This window comes from Panthera leo, chromosome D1 (genome assembly GCF_018350215.1).
Source record: "Panthera leo isolate Ple1 chromosome D1, P.leo_Ple1_pat1.1, whole genome shotgun sequence".
NCBI lineage: Eukaryota > Metazoa > Chordata > Mammalia > Carnivora > Felidae > Panthera > Panthera leo.
The window spans coordinates 14,707,616-14,727,266 of NC_056688.1; the positions used below are offsets into that span (position 1 = coordinate 14,707,616).

Here is a 19,651-nt window from a genome sequence, read left to right on the forward strand (position 1 = left end):
AGTGGTACATATGTATATACCCTTACCTCAAGTGCTGGAGGGAAACAACAATGGTCTTTCAAAGGATTCTTGATTGCTTAAGTCTATGTTTCTACCTCTGAGTCTTTGGCTCTTCTGCCCTTAGGAACTACAACAAGGAAGCATTCTTTAGAGAAAATAGTCTCTCTCAATGATTGACTGTTTCTTAAAAAAAAAAAAAAAAGTAACTCTTGTTGCCCATCCTGAGTACTGGAATATCTTTCCATCCTCTCTGTCAAAGAAAGGTTCTGACCTCTGCTTGACAAGGAAGAGATGACAGACGGGAGGGGATGGAGGTAAGGAAGAACAGGTAACTCTCTTAGACTTAGTGAGCAGTGGGTACCCATCCCTCCTCCCCCGTGTTACTTGTCCTGAATCAGGTCACTGGAGTTATTGCCCACCTGGACATTGACTGGTGCTTGAAAGGCCATGGCACGGGGCAAGCTAGGAGGCGCTCCGACACGCAGGGTTTTGTGTCTCTTATGTCGATCACATAGCAGGCTGTAGATTGCACTATAGTGATCGTAGGCATCCGATCTTAATGACTAACAAGAGAGAAGGGAAAAGAGTAGAAAACCCTGGTGAAATGGCATGTCAGTAACCAAAACCCTTTCAACGGTACAGGAGAAGACCAAGCATCTCCTGGTCAAGGCTCCCTGAGGGGCAGAGGAAGAACAGGAAGAAAACAAACAGACTAAAGTTCCCAGGAAGGAGAAAACGTGGAAAGGGCAGGACAGAGGGAAAGCGGCTACACTTTACTTTGTTCTCCACTCCTTTAGAGATACCTGGAGTGTCCGTTCTTTGTCCAGTCCCATGTCCTCCATGGCCAAGAGGACTTCCTCGTTCAGGGGATCAATCTGTCTTTCTTCCTTTAATTGCTGGCATTCAGCTATTAACTGTAACATTAAAAAAAGGCAAGCTGTCAAAGCCCCAATTCACCATGTCAAGATGGCATACCGTATATAATAAACAGGCTGTTCCATGCCCCCTAGCTTGGGATATTTTTGGCCTCAGACAACCCTGAGCAAGGAAGTCCTAGATACTCAGCTGCAGGCAGACAAGATCTCCATTTTCCTGAGGTCCTTTGGGATGGCCATAATGGTTTAAATAAAGGTATGCTACAGGAGCCACCGAACCGAACACACAAAGACAAGAGGAAGGAGATACCCCATGGTAGATGAGCAGCAAGAAATGTGGGCTGTTTCGACAGCCAAGGAGGGACTATGATTTGGGGACAAGCAGGAGGGACTGGTATCACTCTTCTCCAGCAACTCAGCTGGTTAAAAATTCCCTCTTGCTGGCATGCATCCCTTGCTGCTTGAGTAACACACAACAGTCTGTTCCCAGCACCCATCTTTTTGGGTCCTGGCCTGATTACGATCTCAGGCAACAGGGACGGCTGGAGCTCTAAGGGGAGCTTCCTGAGGCAAGCAGCACCCAGCTCACCCTGTCAAAGTTGGGATCGGCGTCCCCTAGCTTCATCCACTTGTGCTTGCAGATCTGCTCCATCGAGAGGCGTTTACTGGGATCTAACACCAGCATGTGGCGGATCAGGTGCTCACACTCTGCAACAGACAAGAAGAGCTCAGTCTCTTGTTCAGTCCCTTGTTCAGTCTCAACAAGGGAGGTACCCATGCAGCCGAGGAGCTCGAGGCGAGGCAAGCAGATGGATTTTCCAGCTCCTTGCTTCCAATTTGTCTCTCTTGCTCCTTACCTCACCACTTACTCCACAAGGGACTGGGCAAAGGCAGGAAGAGGCGGAGGATAGAGGCAGTGGGGTTAATACCTTCGTTAAAAGTCTGACCAGACAGTCTAGGGATAATCCATGAGTTTCATTTGTTTATATGATGTACAGCCCCACTTAACACAATTAATGAATAATGGAGTGTCCTCTAAAGAGATACAGTATCTTACGAAGTTCTCAAAACATTTAGTTCTACCTTCCTATATATATTACTACATGCATACTAATGCTTCTGGCGTGGTGTCCAGAGCGCTCTTCCAGCCTCAAAATCCAAATTTCCAGTGGTCCAAGGTGTCGGAGGAGAGGCACAGGACACTCCCTACCCCACACAGGGACTCTGTTGCTTGCCTTACTTATCATCTTCTCGATGTTTACCTAAACACTCACAAGGGCACACAACTGGGCTCGGGACTACGGAGATTCAGATGAGTATTTTCTTGGATGGCTCATACTACATATTATGTTACAGAAAGTGCAATGGACTCACGATCAAGGAACCTATATTCTGATTTCAAAACCACCCTCTAAGTTTTGTCATCTGCAAGCTGGGGGTATTGAGGACGACGCGGGAGTAGTGCTTGTGTCGAAGACGGCGGCGATGATAAGAAGAGCAGTACTAACACACGGTCTCTGGAGCCTGGAACAACTCCTCTTCTCTCACCTCATCCCCACAGCAGTCCTAAGCAGGAAGGCACTATCGTCACTGCCGTTTTAGAGATGGTAAAACACAGGCACGGAGAAGTCAAGACACGTGGCCGAGATCACACAGTGAGTCAGATCCCAAAGCTGACAGTCCGATGCTTCGGCTGGCACCCTTTAACCACGCGCCATGCTGCCTCTGGACTGCGCATGGCTGTGGATGGGACCCGAGCTCCTGAGCCATTCATTCAACATCCTCGTCCAGGCTACCATCGTCTCTTGCTTAGACTCCTGCAAAAGTCTCCTAGCTGGTCTTTCCACTTCCACCCTTGCTCCCTGACAATTTGGTCTCCAGGGAGAAGCAAAGGGCCTGTGTCTAAGACATAAATCTGAGCTAGCACGACCTCGCCTACAACTTTCCAGTCTCTTCCCACAACCAGAGAATGAAGTCCAAAGTCCTGGACCCAGAGGCCACCATCTCTGCCCCTGGCCTCACATTCTGCCACACTCCCTCTGCTCACGGAGCTCGAGCGGCACCGGCAATCTCTCTGGGCCGTGCCCGTGCTTAGCACACTCCCCACGGTAGCCTTTGCACTTGCTGCTTCCTTGGACCTTCACACCGCTGGCTCCTTGCCACTCAGGAGAGAACTTAAATGCCCCTTGCTCAGAGAGTTCTTCCCTGGCCACCAACTCAGTCTAAAGTGGGCCTCCGGTCACTCTAGCCCACCACACTAATTCCCTCCACACAAATGACTTCTTCCGAAACCATCTTATTTACTTCTTTGTTGTCCAGCTACCCCGACCACAGTGTAAGGCCCAGGTCTTTCTTAGCGATGTTTCCAGTATCAAACCCCCAAGAGCAGAGATGGTTTTCATACCTAAAAGGAGCTGAATCAATAGCTATGGAGTATATGAATATTTACGGAAATCCTAATCAAACAAGATTATGTTCGTGAAAATGCTTTTTAAAACTATAGTTCTGGGGAGGGGGGTGAGGAGGTGGATAAAATAGAGGAAGGGGGATAAAAGGTACAAATTTCCAGTTATAAAATAAGTAGGAAGCAAAGAAGCAATATGCAGCATTGGGAGTATAGGTAATGATAGTGTTACAACTTTAGGGGCACCTGGCTGGCTCAGTCAGAAGAAGAGCGAGCGACTCTTAATCTTGGGGTTGGGAGTTCGAGCCCCATGCTGGGTGTGAAGATTACTTAAATAAATAAAAACTTCAAAAACATAGCGTAGCAACTTCACAGGGTCACAGATGGTAGGCAGCTAGATTTCTTGTGGTCACTGGTAATGCACACAAATGCTGAATCACTATGTTGTACTCCTGAAACTGCTACGGTATTGTATGTTAGTGACACTTCAATTACAAAAAAGATACTTAAAAAAAAAAAAAAAAAACCTGTGAAATTCCCTGTAAGATATAGGTCTCAAAACTGTCTGTTTCCATTTCATTACAGCGGTCCCGAAGATAAAACTGGCCGGTGGTAAGAGCAAGGACAAATCGGTGCTGATTTTAAGACTTTCTGTATACAAGTCACTGTGCTTACCAACTTTATTTCATTGAATCTTCACAACAGTCCTAAATTAGCTTCTATTATTAGCCCCCTTTATAAAAGAGGAAACACGGGAACGTGCTCAACACTGCAGAGTAACGGCAGGGCTGGGACTAAACAGATATGCTCTCGACCACCCTTCATGTGGATATTAATTCTGTTTGACGTATTTTTTCCGGAGTGAATTCAACTCTGCAGCCCCACAGTTTCTGCACCATTGGCAAACACTGTTCTAAATCACCATCTTAAAAGGAATACAGAGAATAATTAAGACAATTTATTCAATTTTAAATTTACTCTAACTTTGAAAGAAAATACAAAAAGGAAGGTCCCTATATCAAAATGATTTTAGAGCAGGCACCAACTTGTTCTTGCCTTATAATTAAAAATATAGTCAAACGCAGCGTAGACCCTAAAACCTGTAGGTTTAGGAAAGAACCTAGGAAACAGTACACACCATCCACATTACACTTGTATTAAAATTATGTTTCCAGGGGAGCCAGGCTATACCCCACAAGTGCAGCAATGGTACAGATTATAAATATCTTTGACACACACCTTTATGATCTGCTATCACCTGGGAGGGAAAACATGTTCTTAATTTAAAAAGTTACTACAAGCAAAGACCCCCAGGTAGTGGGGAGGCCTGTGCCGGATTCGAAAGCGGTGAAGTTATGGTTAGGGCCTCTAGATGGCACTCTTCTGTCTTCTTTCAGTTTCCACACAGTGTGTGGTGCATGAAAGGTGAGTCCTCTACCAGATGACCGAGTCAGAAAGACGTTCAGTTACAGGCTTGCTTTAAGACAGGATTTCCAAGGTAGTTTCCTTAAAAACAAAAGAAATCGACACCAATATAATCAGCCTTGCTTTGAAGATGTAGCTAGCTCATTTCGGGATCCTGAAATCTGTATTCAGCCATCCTTCATCACTATTTGATTTCAGATGCCTTGGAAATTCCCCAGAAAAATGCGAACAAGAATTTATACACACAAAAATTGCACGTAATTTCGGTCTGTTCAAGGAGCCCCCAAATCATGCCACGGGTTTCTCTGAAGTCTACGGGTCCCAGGTTAAGGCTTCTTGGTGACAGTGAAAATACCTAAGAGACCAGAGTTTTTATCACGTGTGCCCTCCAGAATATCCAGCGTGCAAAGGAACAGAAATCTCACTTTCCATGTGTTGCACAGATGGTAAAACATGACAAAATGCAGAAAGCCAGATATTATCATCAACTCCTACTTCCTACATAGCTCGTGAAATTCAATTCAAGCTAGATTTGAACACACCATTCTACAGAAAATATGGACAGAGGGTGAAGACAAAGGCAATCAATGCCCCAAACCTACTTCCACAATAAACCACGGGACAGTCGATTCAAATGAGTGGAAAGAAGACAGGGCCTCAGATCAGAGGGCACACACATCAACTTTTCCAGCTGCCAAAGTGCTCTAGTTTAATGTTAAAAACGGCCCCATCCCTGGATCCCTCCCTTGGACAGGCAAGGAGACCAAAGCGCTTCTTAGTGCTGGTGTGCGCCAGCCCAGTGAGGGGTCCCTGCAGCCGGCTCAATCTGCCCCGTGCAGGACCCCGACCCCGACCCCGACCCCGGCAGTGTGAATGGCCGTGGGCCCTGAAACTCGATCTGCCCACAGAACGCTAACAGGGATGCTCCGCTCAGGCCCTACCCTGCAGCACTGACGGGTGCTGGATGACTCTCTGGAGAGAGAGCTGCTGGATGGGCTGGGTCCTCAAATGGGAATTAGTGGAGACTGCCAGCGCAATTCCATCTGAGAGGACCGGGTCTCGAACACCTTCCTTCTTTTTGAAACTTGATAATAAACAGTTTTCTCTAAGGGGTTGAAAGTATTTGGCCTGGGGAGTGGAGGGGTGGGGGCGCTAAAGTAAAGGATGAGGAAGGGGAATTAAAAACCAAGGTCAAATTCACCAAAGAGAGTTAAAGGAAATTTCGAGGCCAGGAGAAGAAATGAAAACTCAATTTCTGGACTCAAAGTCTGAGAACATGGCCCCTGAAGACAGGTGAAAGGCTACGGGGTTGATCTACCCTGGAGAAGAGAAGGTGTGTGTGCAGCAGCCAGGGGTGTACAGGGTGTCCCTCAAGTATGGGAAGGGCTTTTATAAAGAAAACAAAGTGGATTGACACCATGCTGCTCCAGGGGGCTGGATCGAGATAATCAGGAAGTAGCAAGTTCACTTTGGGACACATCTTTCTAATTGTGAGACTTGACCCAAACTCCTGGGCCAGGGTCTTAGGGATCTGAGGAGGGGGCCTCTCAGGGGAGCGAGAAGGGCCGTCAGGTGAGCAGGGCCACACGTGCAGTACGGCTGATGTTATATCCACCGTTCAGGTTAGTGTTCTGAGTAGGAGTTCGCTTGCAAAGAAGTTAAGTCCAGGAGCAACCAGGTAGGATGAACTCCTCAGTCCCCCTCCAGGCCTGAAAACCATGTAACTGTGAAAAGGGAATGATCCGCGTCCTGTGAAATAGCATCATTATCACCAGACACGTTTAATCAGAGGCCGGCACCTGAGATGTCATCAGAAGGGCTCCCAGCATGATGCAAGGACAGAGCCAGGGTCTGCCTGAGCTGTGCGGCCACAGCGCCTACCACACCCGACACGGAACACGCCCCCCAGAATGCCGACACGGGACTGGACTACGAGACGCTAGACGAGCCGGCCACCGCTCCTTCAAACAACCTTCCTCATCGGATTCTGAGAAACCGCAACAGAACGGGCCTTCTCCACGCTTCACACCACAAAGAGCAGACAACTGTCATTTTGTAGCAGACTGAGATGTGGCAGTGTTTGGGGGCAAAAGCCTAGCTCAGACGGTTTCCAGGGCTTTCCCCTGCAGCTTTAGGGTCCTTTGTCTCACACAAAGTTGAGTTACGGGGTCCCTAACTCACTGATGTTCTCTGAGAATATAACCTGTGAATCAGACGGGCGCTCGAGTAGACATCTGCGTGCAGGCGGAGCCTCAGCATCGAGGTTCTGTTGCAATGAAATAAAACAACACCTAGCAGCTAAGTCTTCTCCATAAACCCTGTGGATGTGCCTGCAAGAATTAACACTGTATCTTTTGCACGTTAACAGGGTGAGGGTGAGAGAAAAGAGTCAAAACCACCATAGGGAGAGAGAGAATGCAAGATTAATAGACCAATTCCTTCAAAAATACGATTTAATAATAATTACTAACATTTACTGAGCACTTAGAGGCTAGGCAGAGTAAGAAACACTTGAAGTTAATTAAGCATTTAATTCACAAACGCCTATTACCATCATATCCATTTACAGATAAATTAAAAATCACAGAAGTTAAGAAACTTGACCTGAATATAACAGGCAAAGCCAGGATACAAATTCTGGTCAGTCTTACTCCAAGGCCAGAGTTTGTAACCCATATAGCACCTAAAATAAATTGATGCTTGATGTTCTACCTAGTAGCTAGCATATCCTTAAAAAAAGCAAAGCAAATCAATTTTCCTTTTCTGATAATCAAATGCCATGTAATCACCACGGGTTCCATCACGATAGAGGCACCTACAAGCCAAGTTCATAAAACATTCATGGTCAGGAGGCTACAAACTAACTGGCAAACAACATCGAGGGAGAATGGCGAGTTGGATGGTGATGATTTCACTGCTCCAGCCAAGAGCGAACTCCGTGTACACACTCTTGTTGCTGGTGCTGATGGAGCCTGCTGGAAAGCCAGAAACAATAGGGTTCCTCAACCCAGGCGCCACAGACAAGGAGAAGGGGTGGGCAGGGATCTGCGGAACTGAATCATCAGAATCTTCAGGCCGATCCTACAGATGGAGGGAATGCTGACCATCGCCAAAGCCCTTCATGTGATGCCAAAGTATGGGACAGGGCAAGGCGATCACTTTCAGCTCTGAGGGCAGAGGAGTGGTCTGAAAGAAATTGAGTCATAGATTCTTTCTGACCACATAAAACTGCTTTGAGCCGGGGGAACAGAAGACATCTGTGTGCCAGGAGGCATGGGAAGAATGCAAGGAAGAAGCAATTACTCGGGAAATTCCTGTTTCTTCCAGGTGCTTGGAGGAAGGGGACACGAGAAGGCATCTCACGTGAGGACATTCTGGTCGAGACCAGGTGTGTTCAAAGGTAATTCCAAAGCACTCAGCCCGAGAGTTCTTTATCTTCAATAATTGTAACAAACTTAATAAAATGTTTAATTCCCCAGCACAATTCCAATTGCAAAGAGGGCTCTATTTTTCTCAAATCTCAAAATCCGGAACGGAAACACAAATAAATTGGCTACTAAAGTCTCTAAGACGTCTGCTGCCTGGAAAATGAATAACCTTGTAATTTTTTTTTTTTTTTAATTAAATGGCACGAAAGTCTTAACGCTTTTTGGAAGAAGGACACTATGTCATATACTGTCAGATTCTGTTAGCCATTTGCCTTGCCTAGCTTGGGTACCAGTCTGGGGGAGAAAAGATACTATGATAGCAGACATATTGGACAAGACAGATGAATGGTCCACAAGGACAGTCTCTGGATGGAGCCATATGGCTTTGACCAGAGTCCTTACTGTACATATTCTGGACTGACACATGTTTGTGCCTCACAAGCTCCTCTTTAATGCTATCTGCCTTTCCCCAAAAGGAAAACCATGCACAAAACATACTGTTCTTCATAATGAAAAGAAAATAGAGTCTGTCATCATGTCCTAGTCCTGTCTTAATCACAGCGAAAATAGTGTGTCTGTCTTATAACATTATGAGCCTATAGAAATAATTAAAAAGTAAATCAAAAAGAAATCAGAGGTGTTTTTGCCAAGACATCTTCTTTTGGTTAAGAAGCTGGCCTGAGTTAGGGACCCTCGCTCTGCCCAAAGACAAAGACCTAGAAGTGACATTTTTTAAATACACCCAAGGAAACCCTGTCCTTGTCAGCTGTCAGCTAAGGTCAAACCTACTTTATACGGTGACTATTTTAAAATCTAAACACAGTAGACAAATGGTCTTGAAATAAGACATTTATTTCTATGTGTAAATACACTGAATATGCTACCCTATAGATGCATTCAGAGACTGCATAAATGTTAAACACAATCATGCAAAACCCATGTTTTTTGTGTTGTTGCCGTGAAATTTTGTTATACTGCCTATTGCTGGAACAATGGTGCTGTAGGGATCGGAAGGCTTTTTATTCCACAAATTCAACTGTGAAACATTACCGTCACAACAGAAATATATAAACATCCCCAACCTGAAAATTAGTTAAGGGGGTTTATTTAAAGAAATAGGCAATACCACAGTTTTACATAACCAAAGAAAATACATGTTCTTGAAATTAACTGTAATGGAACCCAATCTACAACAGTGTTGGCTGTAATTAGATGACTCATAAAAAACAAGCATTGAGATCAGCTCCTCTTGTGTTAGAATGGCATTGAGGAAAAAAAAATGTCTTGTTTTGAAATCATTTGCTTTCCATTCTTTTGGGGAAAGAAAACTGGGAGTCCCAGGACTGAAGTATTCAGTAAAATTCCTAGGAGAACAGTCCAACAGTATGAGGTCAGACAAGAAAATGGAGAGTGCTGGATCTGAATACAGATCCCAGCACCACCAGTTTCTGCAAATTGTTATCAGAATGTTCTGGAATAAATGTTAAGTTCCTTATAACTAAACCCTGTGAAACACGTTCTGTGGCTGAACACAGAGGCCCAAGGAAGGTAGCCTGGCACAAGTGAGCAAATAGAGATGGGGCTGGTCAGAAAATCTTCTTGGAGGGAATGAATAAGCTTAGGAGGAGAAACTTTTCTCTTTGGTATCAGCAGTTTTTCCAGACTGATGGGAAAACAAGTGGGTGGCCCATGTATCTCCATTTATTAGAAAACCACCACCTCTTTCTTGAACTTTCCCTGGGTGCTAGTTTTCCTAGGTGGCTGGGATGCTGCAGAATGAAGCTTCAGAGATCAGGGGGTTTTGGCTTACAGGCTGGAGAGGCCGACAATCATCTCCAGCCCCGACCTGGGAGACACCCCGCCGGCTAGAGGGTCTCACTAGAGGCTGTCCTGTTTGAGGTTCACGGTAGAAAAAGTTTTTGTTGCTTGTACTGTCATAGCATTATTCAAATAGGTTTTTGAGTACTAACGTCAATCCTTAGAGAAGAACAAAATTCTGCCTTAGTTTTACTCCAGAGTTCAATGTAGAGTACATTATACTAACTCTTTTCTCAATACATAATCCAGATGTACATGGACAAAGGTATCCGTCCCAGGACTCTCCTGACACCTGGAATAACTCGGCAGATGCGTACTTCTTGGGAATTCAAATACCATCAAAGACAGTCAGGTGGTTTCCGAAGCCAGACTGCGAGTGTTCAAATCTCGGCTCTGCCGCTTACCAGCTGTGTGATTTGGGGTATGTTACTCAACCTCACCATGCTTCAATTTTCCTGCTTATCAAATGACAGTAGTCAGCCTACTTCACGGGGGTAGTTCTGAACATAAAATGAGTTAATGCAACAGCGCCTGGTCCAAAGAAAGCATTCAATGAATGTTAGGTATTACCTAAACCTCTGGAGTCCTTCCACTTAGAACTTCCTCCCTTTCTCTACTTTCCTCCAAGGGGTAGACATAAGCTCGGAGACGGTTTGCTTGAAAGTGAGAATAATAAGTAAGGCAGCACCAGTCTTAACCCATGGTTTCCCATTATGATAGGTAAAATTAGGGGACGCCTGCTTAACTCTGGAGTAGATCCAGCCTCCTCCCTGACACCATTTGTGATTTCTGCTTTCACGAACACGAAAGCGCCACACGGATTTTCTCACTGGCAGTGGAGTATACCCCAAAATGTATGAGAGCCGCCTTGAGGATGCTGAGCCCCTTCGGATATGGAGACTGGCGGGTGAGCGACTTTAATCTCCTGGCCCGGTCCCTCTAAGCAAAGTGCTTTTAGCCAAGCACGATGCTGTGCGGATGTTGATGAGGGAGCCAATCAGGGCAGAGCTGCTGCGTTGAAGTGCAAGCTTTTTGGCAGGGGCTGTACAATACAGTCTCCATCAGAAGCATTATGTAAGCCTGGGTCTTGCGTTCCCAGTGATAAAATGCTTATGCAGTATTACAATTAATTACGGCACAATGAAGTCTAATCAATAAGGACTCAAAAATATTGTCCACAAGAGATCTCTCTGCGCTTGCTGTCACGGCAGGTTTTCCACTGCAAATTAATTTTCCTTCAGTTAAATAAATGACTGATCTTACAATATGTGCTAGCAGGTAGCATGACTGGTGAATAAGACAAACTAGGCTTTAGGAAGTAGGCCTCTGATGGTTTAAAAAAATATACTGGCACTTAATGAGTTTGGTGCTCGAGATATTTAAGTTGCTGGCTTTCCCTCAGTTGGGAGGGAGTGTCAGAGAAGCTGCCAACACATGTGGCCAGGCAACGGCTCATCTTCTGCGACAGCTCGAGAAGCCGCAAGTTTCAACTTTTAATCCTTCCATAATTTCGGCTCAAGGTTTTTCCCTGACCACTCTCCAGGAAGCTCTGAAAACTTTAATCCAAAAACACTGGTCTAGACTAACCTTATTTCACTTGAGACATAGGAAGCCAACCCTGTAATAGATCAAAACATTTTTAAAAGTAGAAGCCGCTTGCCTTGGTCATTCACGTAATAACCTATATAACAAAAGCGCGTAAGACCAGTGAATGATTTGGATCATCAGTGAATTACCTATCTGTTTAATAATAAAACCCAAGAGTCTGCTGTAAGATTCTACTGGTAAGTGGTGATCATTCGGTTTTTCACTAGGAAATATTTACTGAATGTTTATACACTACCAGGTGCTGACAGGTTTTATGGGAGATGACGACGTGTGGAACACCGTTCTGATATAAAGAAGCTTATATTCTAGGGGAGAGGGGAAAAGGGCACACATATAATTGTAAAACGAGGTGGTACAAAATTGTTCAGCCTCAAATAAACCCTCTTTTAAATTTATACGGCTTTGCTCCAACTTGGAAGCACGTCTTCAGTGGATCTTGGGATGACCACGGAAGGAAGCCTGTATCCAACATATAAGACCAGGCATAGAAATATCCACTAATTGTGAGGACACTTCATTCCACACATTACTGACAATAAAGAGACGCTTAGAATTCCTGAACTAACTGTGTCCATCTGTAGAGCATGGACACCACACAGCTGCAGATATTCTGGAATTCGACTTAGCTAGAAGAAGCTAGATGGTGCGGCCTTACCCACTTGGCCTCCCGAGTGCTAATTTAGAAACCAATCGCGGCTCTGCCGGAGCGTCCAAATCCTTCAGGCAGAAAAGTGGATCAACTCAGCTCAAGCCTATGACAACAGCCTGAGAAAAGAAAGGATCTGGCTCTTTAGGACCTTCCTCGACCACGGTATCTTCTGTGGCACGGTAAGAGCCAAGCTGACAGGCTGGAAAGTAGCTGGCTCCAGCCTTAGACAAAGAGTTAACTCCGGCTCTGTGGTGAGGTGTCCCTGCACCCAGAACCTAGGGGTGTAAGCAGAAACGGGGCTCGGGAACAGACGCTGGGCTTCCTTCAGGTGATCTTGAAATTTTACGGCACTATCGTGTCTGAGCTACGAAAAGACTAAACGGCCTATGAGTTCATTTTCTCCTACGTCTTGTCCTTTTGACAGCGTTGTCTGCTGGGCCGTGGGATTCAGGCCCATGCTATTAGGCAAGGCCAAGCACATGTACGTCCCTGAGGGCAGGAGAGCTCATCCTGGTAACACAGCAATTGTCTCCTCATTTCCTAGGCTGGGTTGTTTTTCCTTTTCTGTATTTAATTGTATGAAAATGTTTACTCCTACTTAGGGAATTACTTGTTCAGAATTAAAAAGTGGCCACCTTTAGGATAATAATATTGACATTCTCTGAGCCTTTACACTTTCATGTTAACCTATATTACAAATATTAGTTCTTTCTACGTCCTTAAAATACTCTACAGTTTATTTCTAAGCACCGATAGACAATGTGGTTGACAGCACGGTCAGTTTTACCAGCTCCACTATCCGAAGCCAGCTCCGGTGAGGCTGGAGTAAAAATCTTCTGCTCTGGCGCAAAGGGGTGGGGGCAGAGGGCAGAGAGAATCCAAGCTGCTCGCAGGAAATACCGGGGACATTGGAAGAGCAGAGGAAGCGGTGTGTTTACCTCGCCCTTTCTTTGCAACGGTGTGGCGCGGTCAAACAAATACCGAATACAGGACCAAGTTAGTCATTTACTACCTGTGTGACTCCAGGCAAGTCAAGCCCCGCCTTCAAACCTCACTGGCAAAATGCTGAAATAGTATGTATCGATGCCAATTCCAGAGCAAAGTTATATAGCCCAAATCAGATCAAGTATAAGAAATATTTTGTAAACTCAAAAGCCCTAAAGAAATGTAAATCACTATTACTGCTATTATTATTATTTGAATACAAGTGTACATGCTGGAGGTGTTGTGATAGTTAGCATTTTAATGAACCTAGGTAGGCATCCATTCATTTAACAAATATTTACTGAGTGCCTACTAGGACCCAGGCGTTGTCCTAAGCCCTAGGAATACAGCAGTGAACAAAATTTTATTGCAGTCAAGAGGCAGTGGGGATAGGGACACAATGAACAAGTGAGGTCAGGCAGTGGTCCTTGCCGTGTAAAAAAAAAAAAAAATGAAGCAGAGGGGCGCCTGGGTGGCTCAGTCGGTTGGGCGTCCGACTTCGGCTCAGGTCGTGATCTCACGGTCCGTGCGTTAGAGCCCCGTGTCGGGCTCTGTGCGGAGAGCGCGGAGCCTGGAGCCTGCTTTGGATTCTGTGTCTCCCTCTCTCTCTGCCCCTCCCCCACGCACGCTCTGTCTCTATCAAAAAATGAATTTAAAAAAAAAAATGAAGAAGAGTTCTGGAAAGAGAATGATGAGGGGTAGTCAAAAAGCACCTCTCAGAGGGGACTTTTAAGCAGAACCCTCATGTGAAATGAGGAAGCAAGCCTGTGTGAATATTTGAAGGAACGGGGATGTTCGTGCTTGGCGAGTGTGACAAACAGCAAGGATGCCTCAGTGACTGGCACTCAGAACCCATGGTGACCAGTAGCAGGAAATAAGATTAAAGAGGAGGGCCAATCACGGCTGTACCTTGTTGGCCATCATGATAATGGCTTTTTGAACTTTATTCTAAGTGCAAATGCAGGCCAGGGGAGGATTTTAAACAGGACTCTATTTACTATTTCCTATTTCCTAAGTCCTGTTACATGCCAGATACTATGGGAGGATGTAGACAACTGTGAAAAAAACACACTTCATCTTTATTTTCTCTAAGCTTGGTCTGGTGTGGAAGATGTGCAATGAAAGAAGTAATTACAATAAAGTTTAGTAAGTCCCATGGTAAAAGAAAAAAAAAAAAAAAGCCCAGATCCGAAGACTGGTAGAAATTACCTCATTTCTTTTTCTAGCACATCTAATTTCTTATTCTAGAACAGAGGAGTGGGTGGAGTCGGGCTAGGGGAGGAGGAAGCATTCTGGGCAGAGGGAACTGTTCTAAAGCACATCATTTGTCCTGGGAACTAGAAGGAAGTCGGGCTGATTAGGTATAGAAAGGAAGTTGGGGTCGAAAAGACAGGCAGGCACTGGGTCATAAGGTATTTCTAGGCCACTATTTTTCAAATAGCAGTCACGAGATCAATCTAGGAAGTTATAATCGGCATTTTTTAATGTAAAATATACTGGGGTGTACTGCACATCATAGTAAGGGCATGTGTTGTTTTTTTTTAAAAAAAAAAAAAAAAAAAAAACAAAACCTCTGTTCAGTAGTATGGATATCTGTGTGTTCCAGGTCAGAGTATAACACATTATTTACTATGGTCATGGTCAAAGTGTTTGAAAGTCAATGCTCGTGCCACATTAACCAGTGAACTTTAGCCTAGAGGCAAGCCACTGGAAAGTTTAAGCTGGAAAATGGATTGATCAGACTTGTGTACGTGTATATGTTCACTGCTTGCTTCTATACATGTGCTCCTGTAGCAGTGTGGAGAATGGATTAGGGAGGGGCGAGACTGGAGCCAGAAATCCATTTAGTTGGCTATTTTTTTTTTAAATTTTTTTTAATGTTTATTTATTTTTGAGACAGAGAGAGACAGAGCATGAACAGGGGAGGGTCAGAGAGAGAGGGAGACACAGAATCTGAAACAGGCTCCGGGCTCCGAGCGGTCAGCACAGAGTCCGACGCGGGGCTCGAACTCACGGACTGCGAGATCACGACCTGGGCTGAAGTCGGACGCTCAACCGACTGAGCCACCCAGGCGCCCCTAGTTGGCTATTTTTTAATCTAGGCAAGAGCCACTGCAGAAGATAGGTATGGAGGGTTGAATGGACAGGATCTGGTAACTGATCAGCTGTGGCAATGGTGAGAGAGGAGGGGGAATGAGGCTGGTTCCTGCCTTCTTCAGATGGTGATGCCATTCACTGAGATAGGGAACAAGGGATAGGGAGGGGGAGACTTAAGGTCGGTTTTGAAAATGTTTCTATTGATGTGAATTCAAGACATAAAAGTGAAGTTGATCAGTGGCTACAGGCTGGTTAGGTCACCCTTCGTCCCAAAGGAGAGGTCTGGGCCAGAGAGTTCATGGAACATTAACTGGGGACTGAGAGTCATGGTCATCACCGAAGCCATGGCGGTAAATAAGATGGCTCAGAATGATGGTGGAAAAGAAGAAAGCCTGAAAGGATGAACAGAGAAAGAGAAAACTGGGGGAGATGACAAAGAAGGTGCATCCAGAGAGACAGGAGGAACACTGGAGGGCATGGCATCCGAGAAGCAGGGAGAAAAAAGTGACAAAGTAAGGAGTGACTCACCTATAAGAAAATACACAACCTGATTTAAAAATGGGCAAAACACTTGGACAGACAAGTCACCAAAGAAGACAGACTGATGGCAGACACCCATATGAAAAGGTGCTCCTCATCATACATCAAGAGGGAATTGCAAATTAAAATAATGAGAAACCACTACTCATCTACCTATGAGCCTGTCAAAACCTCAAGCCGTGACAACACAAACTGCTGGGGAGGATGTACAGCAACAGGAACTCTCGCTCATTGCTGGGAGGAAGGCAGAAGGGCGCAGCCGCCTTAACAGACAGTTTGGCGGTTTCTTACAAAACCAAACATATTCTTCCATTTTATCCACAATCACACTTCCTCGTATTTGCCCAAAGGGTTGAAAACTTGTGTCCACACCAAAACCTGCCCAAGATGTCTAGAGCAGCTTTATTCATAACTGCCCAAACCTGGAAGCGACCAAGTCGTCCACTGGGTAAACAGATAAACTGGGGTATAGCCACACGATGGAATGTTATTCGGCATTAAAAAGAAATGAGCGATCGGGCCATGAAAAGACAGAGAGGAACCTTACATACATAGTACTGGGGATTCCAACTACTATGCATGACATTCTAGAAAAGGCTCAAGCTAACGATGGAGAGAGTAAAATGATCAGTGGCTACCAGAGGTTGGGGGGAGGGGTAAACAGGCACCGGGGAGCTTTAGGGCAGTGGAAATGCTCTGTATGACAGCACAACGGTAGATACACGTCACCACGTATTTGTCCCAATTTACAGGACGTAAACCAAGGGTGAGCCCTAATGTAAACTATGGATTTGGGAGGATCATCTGGTGCAGTGTCAATGCAGGCTGATGGACTGTAACAGACTCTTCTCCGGTGTAGACGCTGAAGATGGGGAAGGCCGTGAGTGTGAGGGGACGAGGGTAGATGGCAACTGGCTACGCTTTGTGTTCACTTCTGCCGTGAACCTAATACTATGCGAACATAATACAGTTTACGTGTAAAAAAGAAAGAAAGCGAGGAGGGGTTAAGTGCTAACTACTGCTGGCCAGTCATTAAGATAAAGACGGAGGACGTCCAGTGGATGACGGCATGATCACTGGTGGCCGGCCAGAGCCGTCCACTGGACCTCGTCCCTGCTTCCTTTTATAGTAAAATTGGGAATGGCTGTGTCCGTTTCTTCTCGCTATTTCCCTCCCACTCCTTTTCTGTTGTAGCCACGTGAATTCAGTTCTTGCTCCTGTCCCTCCGCCAACACTGTATGTCGAGGTCATCGATTAAGCTCCGCGTTCCTAAATCCAATGAGCTCTCGCTCATCTGTTCTGACCTGTCAGCAGCACCCCACACAATTCTTCACTCTCTCCTCCCTGAAACATTTCCTTACTTCTTTTCCAGGACCGCGGACCCTCTGGCTTGCCTCCACTAGCGATCCCTGTGCCAATCCTTCGTCTTCCTGATCTCTGTTAGTGCGTTCCAGAGATCAATCCCTGGGCCTCTTCCCTACAATCATTGCCTATAAAGCGATCTCATCTCCAGCTCTGAATGTTATCTCTACACTGATGGTTCCCAAATGGACATCCCTAGCCCGTGACTCTCAACTAACCTGCAGCCTTATATCCCAACAGCTTACACAGTATCTCAGCCTAGGTGGGTAACAGGCATCTCAAAAGACCTCCTCTAAAACATTTCTCCAAACAGTAAGTATTCTTCCCTAGCCATCCTCACCTCTGTTGGCAGGAAATCCATCCTTGGCAGCTGCTCAAGCCAAAACCCCTGGAGTTACCTTTAATTATTCTTTCCCTCACGTCAAATCCGACACAAGTGTTGTTGGAACTGGACTTGCCTAGGTTCAAATTCTAGTCCAACCACTTCGCAGCTGGGTTATCTTTGCAAAACTGCTAAACGTGTCCTGGCTTCCGTTTTATCACTTGTAAAATGGAGGTGATAGTCTTACGTATCTCGTTGGTATAATAATGAAATGAGTCAATGTTTGTAAAATGCTCTGGCTGGTGCCTGCCACAATATGCACTGTCTCCTGAATCTGACCGCTTCTTACCATCTCCACCTCCACACCCTGTCTGGGAACTAGCCGCCAGTGTCTCCCATTTGGATTATTGCAAAAGTCTCCCGCCTTCAGCCCCTAAGCCTTTTAACCAGGCAGAGCGGTCAAAGTGATTTTCTTAAAACAATATCACACTCAAAAGCTTTTCACATTTTTTTGTGTTTGAAAATTTTGATAATCAAAGTTAGGAAAAACACAAGTCAGATCAGATCAGATCAGTCCGCTGTTAAAACGCTTTGATTCTCTGCATTTTACTCTAAGTAAAAACTCAGGCCTTTGCACTAAGTGACTGGGCCCTCAAAGTAAGCTCCCCTTGCCTCTCTGATCTCATCTCTCTCTTGTCCCTGTCACTCCTTCCAAGCACAGACCCCCCCACCCCTCTCCGCTCCATAAACACCAGCATGCTCCCTCCGGGCGGCCTCTGCACCAGCGGCCTCCGGGCTGCTCCCCCAGCTGGAAAGCTCAACTTCAGACCGCAGAGCTCACTCCCTCACCTTCTTTAAGTCTGTGCTGAAATGTCACTTTCTCAGTGACGGGGCCCCCTGGGTGTACCTTTTCAAATAACCTCCCCTCCCCACCAGCCCTGAGCCTTCTCTATTTTCCTTTTCTCACAGCGCTTCTCATTATCAGACAGAATATTAGGCCATTAATTCTAAGGAGACTTAAAGTGAAATCTAGAAAAAGTTTCCTGTTTATTCAAAAATGCAATTCCCATGTGCTTCTACTGCGTCACCAACCACGGGCCATCCACTCTGTATGCTGTTGCTTATAGTGAAAACATGACGAAGTAAAACGAACTAGGTTGTTGACTGCACTGTTTCTAAACTGTTTTCATGTGCATATAAATGGTGATAAAACACTGCACACTCTGGGTGTGTGGTGTCTGTTTTCAAAGTGTTACATCTTTCCAAAAACTACTTACCCTACTGCCCACTCATTTAAAAAATACTTTTTTATTTGAGTCTGGTGGATAACTGTCACGCGAGTAGGAAATGCAGCAGCAGCAAGGCCGAAACGAAAAGCCTGCTCTATCCTTGTCCCTTACTGCCACATCTCTATGGGGCCCCAGGAAATGGAAATATCCTGAAAAAGGGTGGGAGAGGGGGAGAAAAGGACAGGGGTGAAACGGGAGTATTTACTGCCTCGCAACTATGTGATGGGCCCACTGACTCTTTCCATAAGTCACTTAACTTAGTCTTCGTAGTAACGCCCTCACGAACCTGCCAGCCACGTACAGATGAGGAAACCAAAACTCAGACGGATTTAGCAATCGGCCACACAACACTAGCAGCTACATGCGGAGCCCGGAGCCAAACTCAGGCCAACTCGGGCAGGGCCCTCTGATGCCACAGTCTATACACTGTGTTGTTAGAGAACCTCGCTTCTGGAGACGCCAGTTCAGCCAACTGGAGCGAAGAAAGGTTGCTGGACGGGCCATGTGTAGTCTATCCCTCAATTCCTGCATAACTCAGCTCGTGTAACTTTCTGTGAACCCAGTCACTGCTGTGTGCTGCTCACTCCCTTACCTGTGGACATAAAAAATGGGATGCGGAACTTTCCACTCAACACCCGGGCCCGCAGATTCTGCAGTGTGCTCCCATCAAACGGCAGGGCACCGCACACAAGCACATACAGGACGACTCCAAGGCTCTGCATCCCAAACAGAGAGGACACACAGTTAATCGCATCAGAGGAGACGGAAGAGGCCATTACGGCACGCGTGTGAGGATGACGGCGAGTCGTGCACAAGATGATGGAGCCACCTTTTCCCCCCGTCTGTGTGA

General features: G+C 45.7%; 1 protein-coding gene across 3 annotated transcripts in view; it reads right to left on the reverse strand.

Moving 5' to 3' along the window:
- The window catches only part of SIK3 (SIK family kinase 3), a 239,568-nt gene that overhangs the window by 29,138 nt on the left and 190,779 nt on the right, over positions 1–19,651 (reverse strand). For all 3 annotated transcript variants that reach the window (XM_042907377.1, XM_042907379.1, XM_042907376.1), the window contains exons 6-9: positions 19,394–19,517; positions 1,465–1,583; positions 804–914; positions 420–563 (exon numbers count right to left, since the gene is read on the reverse strand). In XM_042907377.1, coding sequence (XP_042763311.1) covers positions 420–563; positions 804–914; positions 1,465–1,583; positions 19,394–19,517 — 498 coding nt within the window. The remainder of the gene's footprint in view (positions 1–419; positions 564–803; positions 915–1,464; positions 1,584–19,393; positions 19,518–19,651) is intronic.